The sequence below is a fragment of the Hetaerina americana genome, unplaced genomic scaffold (assembly GCF_022747635.1).
Source record: "Hetaerina americana unplaced genomic scaffold, ioHetAmer1.1.p SCAF_22, whole genome shotgun sequence".
Taxonomy (NCBI): domain Eukaryota; kingdom Metazoa; phylum Arthropoda; class Insecta; order Odonata; family Calopterygidae; genus Hetaerina; species Hetaerina americana.
The window spans coordinates 4,722,292-4,735,387 of record NW_027286786.1 but is presented as its reverse complement, the minus strand read 5'-3'; the positions used below and the strand labels follow the sequence as shown (position 1 = coordinate 4,735,387).

The following is a 13,096-nucleotide window of genomic DNA, read 5'->3' as shown; positions in this document are numbered from 1 at the left end:
AGCTCCCAATTGCCATTTATCCACTGTCACTCCCCTAAGCCTCTAAAATTTCTTTTGTTTTATCAATTTTTTTTGTAAGTCAACATGCTATCAATTTACATAGGTACCTTCTCAACTGCCTGGTAACCATTTCCTGGGGCGAGAAGGATTGCGCATGTTGTAACAACAAAGTATGCCACACCAAACCGTTGAAGGACGCCAAATATCCTGATAACCTCCATATCAGCACCTCTTCCAGCTGTGTTGAGCATGAGCCCAAGTCCAAAGAGAATCACTGCCCTCTGGTTGGGAGAGAATCAAATCAAAAGTTTGTTCCAGTGAGGCTGATACAAGGATACTTCTCCTAAAGGATACTGCATGTAAATCCAATTAACTCAATAGTTCTGATCTCTAAATTTAAATCTGCTCACCCGAATGACATTTAAAATGGATGCACGCAATGAAGTTCCTCTCTTCAACACTGATCTCACCGAGATTGGTATGCACACACCCATTATCCACATGAACCTAGGAGAATAGAGAAAGGTAGCCAAGTGTAATAAACGCTATTTCTTAAGGATGAGGTATCTTGCTTCAAATCAAGAAAATCAATTCAGTTGCTTCTTATCTTCATTCAAGAGAATGGCGAAGTGTTTCCAAATTGTTCAATATTAAGTAGTAGTAGTAGTTTAATAGGGGAGGCGACCGACAGCTGAGGTCATTTGCGCCATGGGGGATGGACAGGAAAGGATGAAGGGTGGAGAGAAACCCGGCGTCGGCATTGGCCTACTCTTTACGAAAGGCGCCAAGGGGTCCTCAGTTTAACGTCCCTTCCGACGGACAGCGTACTCACTCAAAGTGCCCTCCACAAAGCACCTCAAGTAGGGATCGAGATACCTCTGAAAAATATTCAACACCGCCGGGATTTGAACCCGGGCCCTCTGGGTGGGAAGCCAGTACGTTAGCCCCCGCACCATCTCGATCCCCCTTCAATATTAAAAGGAAGGTATCAAACAGTGTATTTGCCATCAGAGGGTATATTAAAATTTCAAGGTAATTATAATAAAATAATTTTTTCCCATTGATAAGTAATTCAAACAAAGATGATACACTTATTATAAGTTTTACAGCAATAAAATGAACTAACTAAGGCATTCTCTAGTCTAATAATATAGATGCATACAAAGTTGTACAACCTTGTCTAGAGATGGCATTGCTCTCAAGAGTAAAGCAGAGAACTTTCTTAAAATGCCAAAATTAGACTACACAGTGCTTATCTAGCTATTTATAACTGTCAATCCTCATATTAGACAGCAGAAATGCTTGTAAACATGACCGTACTCAGTTGGCAGGCAGACACTCCAGGAATGTTCTGGGAGTGCTCCCACTGCTCAGGGCTCTCATCCACATACTCCATAAACCTTTAAAGAGCTAATGATAAGTCATAGAAAAAATTTAGGAACACTCAGCAAACATAAATTGCTAATTTTATCGTGAAGTTGTATAACCCATCGTTCAATAAGTCCCGGGACTAACTAAGAAAACAACATTTGTTTTGCAAAATTCGTTTTCATGGTCATCAACATAATCATCTTCAAGAGCTATTCAATCATTCCAATGCATTACCAACTTTTCGATACCATGCTTGTAAAACGATTTGTCCTTGTCCTCAAAATATGCTTCAGTTGATCAGCGATGATGACTTCCTCATTCGAGCCAAATCTTTTTCCCTGAAGCATCTTTTTGAGATCAGCAAACAGTCAGGAGTCATTGGGGGCTAGATCTGGAGAGTATGATGGGTGGGGAAGCAGATTGAAGCCCAACTCATTCAATTTGGCCATTGTCATCATTGACTTGTGGCACGGTTCATTGCCTTGATGATAGAAATATTTTTCTTCTTCATGGGCGGTCGCTTTTTTGCGATTTCGTCCTTCAAAAGCACCAATAACTCAATGTAATAATTGCTATTGAAATATTTTTCCTTTTCAAGGTAGTCAATATAAATTATACCTTGCGCATTGCAAAATAACATCCCCTAATCTATGCAAGGAGTCAGCATGACTAGATATGATTAGATAAGATGACCTATGACTAGATAAGATTGCATTTTATCTACAACTTCATTATATGCTTTGTATTTCTATTACTCTGTACACTATAGGCTAGTTTGCTTTGGAGTGGCACATTGATATTAGTTAGCTTATTATTCAAATAATGGTACTTAAGATATGACTAATTGATAGGGATCTCATACCACCAAGAACATGGAACGGATGTTCTTACCTGTTCTTACATATCTGTTCTTACCCCATTCCTTTTTCCCTCTACCCTTCACCTTCCCTGCCCCTATCCACATGCACACTCCTCCTTTCCTCTTCACAAACACTTCTCAACAAATTGACTTACTTAAAGAGCTCACATACTTACTTAAAAAGGTAAATGGGTATTACACCCAATGATTTAGCCAGATTCGCAGAAATATTTGTAAGACTTCAGATGGAAATGAGAGGAAACTTCTCCATTTCTCCTCTAAAACACTCCATCTTATACATATATGAAAACCATACCATGGAAAGACAAGATCAGCAATCTGCAAGCCATTCCAAGTGGCATGGTCCAAAAACCAGTAGCCGCCACCTCCATAGTTAACAAATATCATCACTATTATGCTGATCCTGTAAAATACAAGAAAATTTTTAAAGGATGGCAATTATGATTATTGCAAAAATTATTATTTAAGAACTAAATACATAAAATACTTGGAGTCTGACAAATTTAATTAAAAATTTTTTAAATAATTTATTTCTGTTATTTGTAAAATTATGTTAATGTAATGCAGATGTCTCCAAGACACTCAAATTTCCTTGGTTGGACTCTATTATTGTCTGCAGCAGCCAATTGTGCATTGAAAAATGTTCAGTTCACCTTCTACTTAGGATCTTTCCTCATTGAACAGCCCACATATCTTCTCCTAAATTAGTATGCATAATTTTCATTATACTGCTTTGAATTTCTGGCCATTTAAATTGGTTGGTGTTCATTGAAGCTACCTTGATGATTGGTACATAGTTTTAAATATATTTTCTTTAAAGGCAGAAAAAATTTACTATAATATAATTTGAAATGACTCTATTTGAAATTATTATTTTTTAGTAGTCTATCATTTAAATTAGACATTGAATTGGCATCATCTCATCACCCCTACATTTCATAGCCCCATCCAAGACCAGTCATCAGAATACACAAGCCTTCCACCCTATTATCAACCTTGTAGCCCATAGGGAGGATATATTGAAATAGAATCAATAATTTCTCATGTTTCACCATTCAAATTAATTAAAGTTATTTCCATCATATTAGCAAGTTTCATTGAGAACAGGAACTCCCCTCAAACAAATTGAAGGGGTCTAGGCTACACATGTAGCTGAAGTAGGCTAAGTAGAAGCCACAAACACTCTGTGGTCTTTTGCCTCTCTTTTGCATCCATGATGCAACATAAAGCCTTCTTACCTTCCTTGTTAGGGAAATGTTTGCAAAATATCAATATTTGTGAGAACAATTGTATGAGATCACTATGGAGAGAGCATTGACTTTCAGGTTTAATGGTGAAAGGATTTTGTGGGCATTTATTCCGCACTCGCCTCAAAATCCTTCTTTCTCCTCTCAATCTCACCAAACAAGAATGATGTTTTGTGCATGAATAAAGGAACTTGTAATTACCCACGGAAAGTATCCAAAGACTTGAGTCTCTTCTTTGTGGTGGCTGTTTTCTGTCCCTTTGATCCATCACCAGGTGCTTCATTTTTATTCAAAGCCCTAAACCTCGGAAAATATTTGCCCAACAACGTGAGGGCATTTTTTACAACCTTCCATAAGAATGTGGCTGCAGCAAGGATGAGAATTATCAGCAGCAAGGCTGAAAAAGCACATACAAAATGTCATGTCATGCAAGGCATGGAATTATGAAACTATACAATTTTTACCTCCTAATTAGGAAAATAAGATTTTTAGAAAATATTATAGAGAAATAGCAAGATTTAGGTTAACACAGTAATTAAAACCATATGCATATTTTTGTTTGGGTTTGGGGCATGAGTGGTTTATTCTGAGTCATATCTCAATTGTTTTTATTATATGGTATTCTATTGCTTAAGGGAGCTAGCTTTTGGATAGTCACAGACTGTAGTTCACCCCTACATTTCTCAGTCTCTTAGCCAGCAAGGCACAACCTGGCACCCCACCACACCACAATGAACCATCTTTCAATTCCACAGACATTCCTCCTCAACATGCATCTCTTCATTCCATCAAAACATATCAATTTGTTCGTTCCCTACCTCGAAAAAGGAACCAACCTTGAATTTTCCAGCGCACAGCGGAAGGAGACAGCTTAGTGGGCATGTTTGAATTTTTCCTCCGCTTTTGAATAAGCCTGTGGTTAGTTGCCTGATGGCCACCCCGAGCAAGGGCCTTACATCATACTTGTATGTGCTCATCGCTTTTTGATTTCTCTCTCAAGACTGGATGAGTTGCTTTTGTCAGGTCACCCAGCCATCACCATGTTCAGAAACTCAGGATCAGTGTTTGTAGCGCCCAGCAGGCCCTGTGGTGGAAATGAGTCACGGCCGTACGACGGAACAAATGCAACTAGTGAAATCGAAAAGCAATGAGCACGTTCAGGTATGGCAACAGGCCCTCGCTTGGAGTGGCCATCAGGCAACCAATCACTGGATCACTCAAGGGCGGAGGAAAAATTAAAGCTTGCACATTGAGCTGTCTCCTTCTGCTGCGTGCTGAAAAATTCAAGGTTGGTTCCTTTTTTATCAGGCCTTGTATACTATATCTTCATCCTATTCTTTTCTGTAAAAAAATTGGTATTTTAGTTCATTCAAAGGTTTGCTTTTCTAGATATTCTACCCATTAGAGCAGTAACTCATCAAAGTCCTCCAACCCTGAAAATCTGTCTAAATGAAGTTATAAGCTTGGCACCCTCTATTCTCATCGGTATTCTCTTCCAAGTGCACACTTCCTCCCTCCCAAAAGCCAATTATCAGCAGAGAAAATGGGAGCAGAGATAAGGGTCCTCCAGTTTTGATGGACAGGAGCTTTCAGTCCCACTGGAGATGGCTACTGGGAGGCCACAGCAGTTCGAGCGTCTCATCCACTCTACAATGACTCTCTCCCCTCCCACCAAGCAATAAAGTAATTATCACCAATCACTCCTGCCCCCAAAAATTCAGTGTGGTTGGTCTCTTTCTATGTCTCCATCATGCTTATGTAATGTATATATAATGTGATCAAATGAAAGTTAAAAATATAATTTTTTGCAGTTAAATTAGAGATTGAGCTCTAATCTTCTTAAATTTTCCTTAATTGAAGGTAAAAATGATACCTCAAGCATTGGTTAGAGCAGTAAATGCAGTTTCTCTCTTGGGCCACTCTATCTTGGAGAAATGCTTTAAAAGTCTCATTACAATGTAATTTCATATATACTAGCAACTGGTTTAAAAGCTAAGCAATAATTTAAGTTATTACACAGATAAATGTTGACTGGTTCGACTAGAGTCTTCAGCTGGCAGGGGACATGGGCAGTTTCATTGATAGTCAGCTCATAAAAACCAAATTCTCCCATCTTTGAGGCGCTCCCATATGTCTCCACATGGCACAAAACAGACCTGTGACATTGGAAACAGAAACACAAAATATGATTAATTATTGCCAGATATGGTACTATGTTCTATTTGATGTATTAAAGAAATATGTATCCTGAATGCATTTAGGGGTGGGTGGGTGAGTTAGCACCCTAAATGACATCCAGAGAGGCCCTTCCTCAACTGGCGATACGCTTCTGGTAAACTGTCTTCACCACCAAGAGCAGTATTTCTGGTGCTTTTCCTTCAAACTAACATTTATAATTAACCAGCCATATGTCTGAACACTCCCTGGGGAAATCAGATGTTTTTAGTTATTCATGTTCCCTGTATTAGTGACTGATGTTAAATGCATGTATGTTGACTTAAATCAGAGGCATTTATCAATCCTATACTATATGAACTGCATATGCATATCCATTTCATAGCACCATATTTTTGCCCTGGTGTAAATGCACTCATCCTTATACAAGCTAATCATACAATACTGCTGGCTGAAAATCTACCAGAGGCCCTGGGCAACTCCAGCATGTGCTGGATAAAATAAAGGCAAATGTAGAGAGGAACATTTGTTAAGGAGCATCATAAAAATGAGAGCAAGTGATGTGATTATTGAAGATAAATTGATGAGATTGAAGATAGATTGAAATTTGATGGTATAGAAGAAGAGACAGAAAGGTATGAGAATGCCAGAGAAAGGTTTTTGGTAGTGCGTGGAGTACGTATAAAGAAATGAATATTTGTCTAAGGTAGCAAATATGGCAGCATACAATAATTTTCTACTCGTGCTAACATTAAATTTTGAAATGAAACTGGATCGCGTGCCAGGGCATAAGAATAAATGTCAACTGAATATGGTGGGTGCAAGTGGGGAGGGAGTAGTGGAGGAGTGTCTGAGTGCAGTAAAGAAAGGGAAGATGGTGAGAAATGCATACATCACAAGTGACTGGGGATTGGATGGTCCCAGGTGAGAGAAAAGTATGAAAGGGGTGCGCCTCATACTGAGGAAATGGATGAGTCGTTTTACCAAACAGATATATAAAGGAGTGTCCACTTTTTGCAAGGGCAAGAGTGGCCCTTAGAACTCATGAGTAAATTTGGTCCAAGAAACTATCCCAAGGGAAATATTAGAAGTCCAAAGGTCAGAGGAGCATCTATGAAGCAATACATGAATGTGGCAAAGTGAGATGATTGATGGCAGGATTGCCAAATATGAATGATATTAAAATGAGGGAAACTTGAACTCTACAGCCTCATAAAATAACAAATTTAGAGAAAATCTCCAATAGCCGTAATAAATTAGTACCACTCATCCCAAAAGGAAAAAATATGTATTGCTGTGATGGTTAATGGGAGAATGAATTCCACAGCAGTGACCAACCGCAGCCTCTCAACTAGAATACCTTTCTGTAGAGGTGTGCGGGAATGTTACCTCCTCGACTTACCCTGGTTTTTGCTATCTCTTGACTTTGCTCACTTTGAGTAATATTCTCCCAGTAGTTAGGCCCTCTTTGAATGTTTTTTTTTTTTAAAGAGGGAAGGGAAAATGCTCTTTACGCACGCACTTACACCACACACAAGGATAAGTACGACATTGGGCTTGGTCTGGTCTCGAAGTCGCCCAAGGGTGAATAACCACGGGTTCCTGGATATATCGCCCTCTTTGAATGTGTGAGTGAGTGTTTGTGAGTGTGTCTGCCCTGTTTGTCCCTGGTGCGGCATTTTTTCCCATAAATAGTCACGGATAGTGTGTATGTGGTCAGGCATCGTTAACAGAGTCCCTTCAACCCTGTGAAGGATCCAACTTTTTGATTGCCATTGGGAGATTTAATTTCATATCATTTTTCAATGTTTAGTGAATGGCATGTCAGAAATTCTTTCAAGCTTGCATATCTCTAGAGAGAGCATACTATAGGGGTAAAATATTCATCCTGCTTGGTCATATCAATTGTAAAAAGTCGCATTTCAAAGCAACAAACTTGATAACAAATCAAAGGAAAACTCCCATAGCCATAATAAGTTAGCAACACTCGTCCCGAAAAGACAACTGAATTTGTTTCGATGGTTTGTGGGAAATGAAATTCCATGACAATGACCTCTCAACCAGAACTCCCTTTTGTAGTAGTTTGCGGGAATGTTACTTCCTCGCCAGTGGCCATCTACATACACAAGCACCCAAACCCAAAGTGGAATCCTTCTCAGGGCTAAAGGGACTCCGTTAAGCATACCTGGGTTTATGAACACTTTTCGTACACTATCAATGAAGAAGGTTGTAAGTGTATGAGGGAATGGACAATGCAACCTTCTGTTGCAAGTGACTGTCTTCCTGCAGGGTTGTGTGTCAGTGTGTCAGCTCTATGGTCATCCCTGGCACAGAATTTATTTTCATTCCAAAATTTTAAACAGTCACGGATAGTGTACATCTGTTCATAAACCCAGGTATTCTTTTTTGGAGTCCCCATATCAATGGAATAAAAATAAAGCAGAAAGAACTTTGTAAATGCACAATGTGATGAATGGCACATAGGTATTACCCTGACATAACTGAATAATGGCTGCATTTCACCTGTTGTCATTTTCCAATTAAAATGCACAATATTTATATCTGCCAAGTGATTTTCATATTAAACATAGCATCTGGTACAAAGTGCAGTGCAGAGTAGGTCAACGAGTAAAGCATAGGGGAGACACTGAATGCAATAAATCATAATAACAATCGGATCATAGCATAAATACAAAATAAAACTGAATTCAATATTATTATAGTGAAAACATACTAATTATTGACCAAAAAGTATGCTAAAGAAAATTTTTTGAACAGTACAGATTACATTGGAATCAAAATGATTGAGCTGACAGACTTATTTCAATAAAGATCAGTTCGGGTGTAAAAGAGAGGTGAGCATTCAGGTATGGAACACTATGGAATGAATTCTGAACGACAGTAAAATGATAATTTTTCTCAAATAGACATGAAAAATGTAGAGATTGTTAACCTTTGACCACTGTGAAAAGCAATGTGTAAGAGGGTTGAGAACACTTACTCATTGCCTTTAAGGGTGATTCTCCTCTCAAAAGGAACAGATGCAAGCAGAAAGTTATTTTTGAACTTTGTGTCAATAGCAAGGACTTGTGTAGAGTGACTTGAAACTGGAGCAAATGAAGTGAATTGGCACTGCAATATAAAAGAAATGACATTACTTAACGACAGATTATATTTAACAAATAAAATGAGGATTTTTTCAAATCATGGAATAAATTGGGGACAAGTTAGGCAGAATGCGATTTATTAGGGGCGCAGTAGTCCAGGGGGCAGTAGAGTTAGACTACTGACCAGAGGGCCCGGGTTTGATTCCTGAGCACCCCTCTCCGGGCATCCTCAGCTACACCTGAGTTGCATCTTCCTGAGAAACCATAACCGGTACAGGGAAAGCGAGTGACACCCCTCATTACACTGATACATGAATCTCACATACCTTTGGGCTTAGCCCTGGGTAAACTCCACCATCACGGGTGGAGACCTAACACCCATCACCATGCCCCTGCAGTGGCTTGCGGGGTATTCTGTGGATGTAGATCACCCACCAAACTGACCTTCAGGTTGATTACTGTGTTTTTAGTTTTACTGAATATATTAGCATTTAGAAAAAGATGACTAAAATGTTATATCAGCTCACAAACAAATTCAAGGGTGGAGTTTCATATGAGTTACTAGTCTATAATTTAGTTAAATATATTGAAGGACAAGGGGGTCATAGGTGAATGTGATTGAAGAAGCTCTCAAGACAAGGAGTCTCAGGAACTAAAGAGCATGTATAGAAGGATTTATGGATATCACAAGAGGTGAACAATTATGCAAGAACAGGCCAATGTAAAGGAAATCAGCAAAAAGGAGTTTGTCTCCTGATAAAACTAAAATCAGGCTATTTTTTGACTTTGCCTCCCCAGAAGAGTAAAACGTTATGGATTTGAATTAAAAAACACAAGAAGAAGTTTTAACAGAATTTATCATAACACTGGAGGTAGTGGGATGTAAAAATGTTATACGAGTGTCACCTTCCTCACCTCTCCTGAAGTAGGGAGCCAGATCAACACTAAAATCAACAATTTTGATCATCTACATTAGGGATGGCAAACCTATTGGTGCTTGAGTGTTAATATTTATGTAAGTACATAATAACAGTATACTCTTGATTCAAGATCCAATTCTTTGAGTGATCGCCATGAAATTACCCATAGCACACTCCCAGCTCTGCATGCCACTTTGGGCACCTGTGCCATAGGTTTGCCATCCCCCAACCTATTCATGTAATTGTCACTTTTGCTTCAAGTTGGGCAAAAACAGCTATAAGACTTTCATCCAGTGGGTAAAGGGGCATAAAAGCACCGCATGATCTTACAGTAATGGCCAGATGGATGAGAGTGGGCCAATCTGAAACCATGAAAGGGAACCATGAAAAGGCTAGTTGTTAAATGCTTTTTGAAATAAATGAAAGATTCTATTCATTCAATTGAAAATTTTGAAAAATTCGTTTTATTTTGTTAAATACAAGTTAGGTGTCCCAAGTTTGTAAAACAGGGCACAGTGGTGGCAAGGTTAGAGATTCATACAAACTGTTTTGCACACTAATGTTAGTGTAATTTCACATTTTTGGCTCCACTCTCCTGTTGATAGTTGGGCAAAAACATAACAAAATCCAAGGTTTTCATACTGAGTTTATGCACTGCATTTATCTATTGGCCATTGGAATGGAATTTCAGTTTCCTTCCTCTATTACTGTTCATATTATGCCTTCAAAGTAGTCAACCTATGACGAAAGGGCTTAAGTCAAATCGCACCCCAAAATGTAGTGAGAAATAGATGAGTCAAATCAAATTGGAGGGGATGAAGTGAAGATGGTTAGTGGTGCTGGCCACGGGAAGAATCAGTGAGTGAAGGGAAAGGGGGCTGAAATAGGCATGAGCAGAGGGATCCTTTGGAAGAGTGGTTCAGGGTTTCCCAGGCTCCTGTCCCGGAGGAGCAATCACAGAGTCCCCTTCATCAGCATCTCCATAAAATGCTTCCAAGGTAAATAAAAGGAGTCCTCAGGAAATGTATACACTAGAAAAACCGCATAGTAATATCAGTGATGAATTTTTGAGAAAGTATTTCAAATTGTTAAGTATTGACAATAAGCATACATTCCTAAATGCAATCCTCCTTGAGTATTTGTAGTTGCAGTATTATTTGTACCCAAGAATCAAATTATCTCAGTGTGTTCAACAATTCTAAACCATAATTATCCTGGGGACTTGCATGGGATCCTCAGAAAGTCCAGGAGGCACTGAAAGCTGAATGACTGCACCAAGAGCCCAAGTTTCCCAGGCACATGAACCCTCAATTTTCAAGACAGGAAACAATTCCTTGTGCACTCTGTCTTCCATTGTTCTCTCTAGCCCAAATCTACCCGCAAAAATATCTTAATCTCACTGTCCATTGCAGTTACTTTGTTTTGTAGCTAGCAGCATGACTCCCCCTACACCCAATCTTCCTAGGGCAAATAATCCACTCTCTTTGCTCTCCACTAGAGACTTCTTTGCAGAGGAATTTACATGGATGAGTGGATGAGGGGTGGGTGAGAGAGAAAGAGAGGAATTAGCCAAATCCCCTTCTCCACACCAGAGACTCAACCCAACCCCCAATAAGCACGAGGAAAGGTTTCAAAGGATAAATACATTGTTCTGAGTTATTTGCGGAGAGCCTTGATTGCAGTCACCGGAAAAGGTCCTAAGGTCCATCACCACAGTGAACTCCATCAGCACAGCTGTCCGTGGTGACCCATCCCCATTTCAATGCCATCCGTCACAATTATAACACCCTTGCCTACCTGATAGCAGTCTTCTGAGAGCGAAAACAAAGTCAGAGCTTTATCGCTGCTGGAAACAACACTGAGGAAAGCTTCATCCAACTTGAGCTCTTCCGACGAATGGCCACGAAAATGTTGAAAATTCGGATTTTCAACCCAAGAACTCATGATGCCGGCCAATGAGAGAGCAGCTTACGGGAAACCGGACCACGATAGGGATTCTTTCAGGCAATTTCCTAGGAAAGAAAGGAGTTCTCAATCTTGTGAAAATAAATGCTAATCTTAGGTTGGAATACTAGATTAAGAAACGAGAGTGTTAGGAAGATTTTAAGCGATGCCCGGGCCTCTCTCGAGATAATGAATGACGGTAGTACCCACGCGATGACGGCCGAATGTTGATTTGAATGATCACTTTCCTCTTTGACCCAAAAAGCAAAATGCTATGGAAATATTATTTCAGCTCATTCATTCTCTTCTCGAAAGGAAATGCGCGTGAATAATAACTATCAATGACACCGAGCGACGAAAAACATGAAATTTGATTAAATTGATTCAACAGCATAGATTTTTCCACTCAGTAGAGAGGAGATTTTGGTTTCCGGAGATAAAAGATTAATCTTGGAAGTTGTTGGCACAAAGAGATAAAACACCCGCGGACATTATACAGCTGGATTCTTGTCATATGGGACGGCATGCGAGGGAGAGAGGCGATAAAAAGGATTAATGATCTAAATCATTTCCGATCACGTCATTGAGCACTCCAACCTTGTGGTCGTTAAATTCCAGAGCGGCGAGGATGGGCACTCCTCATCTGAAGCCCCGTTTGAAGGAACCGCTCGAGTCAGCCCAAGTGGTCGTGGGCATCTGCGCTCCCCATCGCCCGCGAACAGACCACACATGCAGTCGAGGATGGAGGACGGATGGTATTCAGACCGGCTGCCGTGCCCCGCGCGCGATTGAAGAGGGAGCGCGATTACCCGTCGTCGTCGGCCAGCGGAGAAGAGAAAGCGCCACTCTCGCTCGTTTCGCAATTAAGTCTCCCTCTTCCCTCCCTCCCCAAAAGAGGGAGGGGAATACATGGCTTGACGACGCGGCGGCGATTGACATATCTTGATGACACGAGGAAGGATCGCCGCGACTTACTGTTTGTTTGTTGACGGTAGGTACCATTCGACTGGATCGTAGTCCCATATTTGTTGGCAGAGCATTGACGTTCTCCATGGGGAGGGAAGTTCTGTGGGATTAGAAGTCTCACTTGCGAACATCTGGCCAAATGCAGAATTAACTGTCGTCATCGCATTGTGTCGTCAGGGTCAACCCCAACCTCGTCTCGTCTCGACCGACCGGAGCACGTTCCAAACAAAACATTCGACGCTCCCGCAATCCAGCAATAACAGATGCGTTCGCCATTGCGAAATGTCGCGGATTCCCCACGCAGTCCAATCTCCGTGATTCGATTTGACTTAAATGATCAAATTCGGTGACCAATGACACATCTTGGTCGTTTGAATCTGGCGATAGTTAATCAGACGAGATCTATGATTGCAGTTATTGTTGAGTGTTTTGCGGGAGCGACGTGCGATAAACATGGGATGAAGATTAATCGCATGATAACCAAAT

General features: G+C 40.2%; 1 protein-coding gene across 2 annotated transcripts in view; it reads right to left on the bottom strand.

Annotated features, from left to right (window-relative positions):
* The window catches only part of Hgsnat (Heparan-alpha-glucosaminide N-acetyltransferase), a 29,461-nt gene extending 17,029 nt beyond the window's left edge, over positions 1–12,432 (bottom strand). The window contains exons 1-8 of one of the 2 annotated variants that reach the window (XM_071586355.1): positions 12,242–12,432; positions 11,498–11,712; positions 8,675–8,805; positions 5,515–5,654; positions 3,700–3,895; positions 2,547–2,654; positions 411–507; positions 108–281 (exon numbers count right to left, since the gene is read on the bottom strand). In XM_071586355.1, the coding sequence (XP_071442456.1) occupies positions 108–281; positions 411–507; positions 2,547–2,654; positions 3,700–3,895; positions 5,515–5,654; positions 8,675–8,805; positions 11,498–11,644 (993 nt within the window). In that variant the 5' untranslated portion in view covers positions 11,645–11,712; positions 12,242–12,432. Of the gene's footprint in view, positions 1–107; positions 282–410; positions 508–2,546; positions 2,655–3,699; positions 3,896–5,514; positions 5,655–8,674; positions 8,806–11,497; positions 11,713–12,241 lie in introns of those variants that run through there. The other variant, XM_071586356.1, reaches the window with a different exon arrangement.
* Between the last annotated feature and the right edge of the window lie 664 nt (positions 12,433–13,096).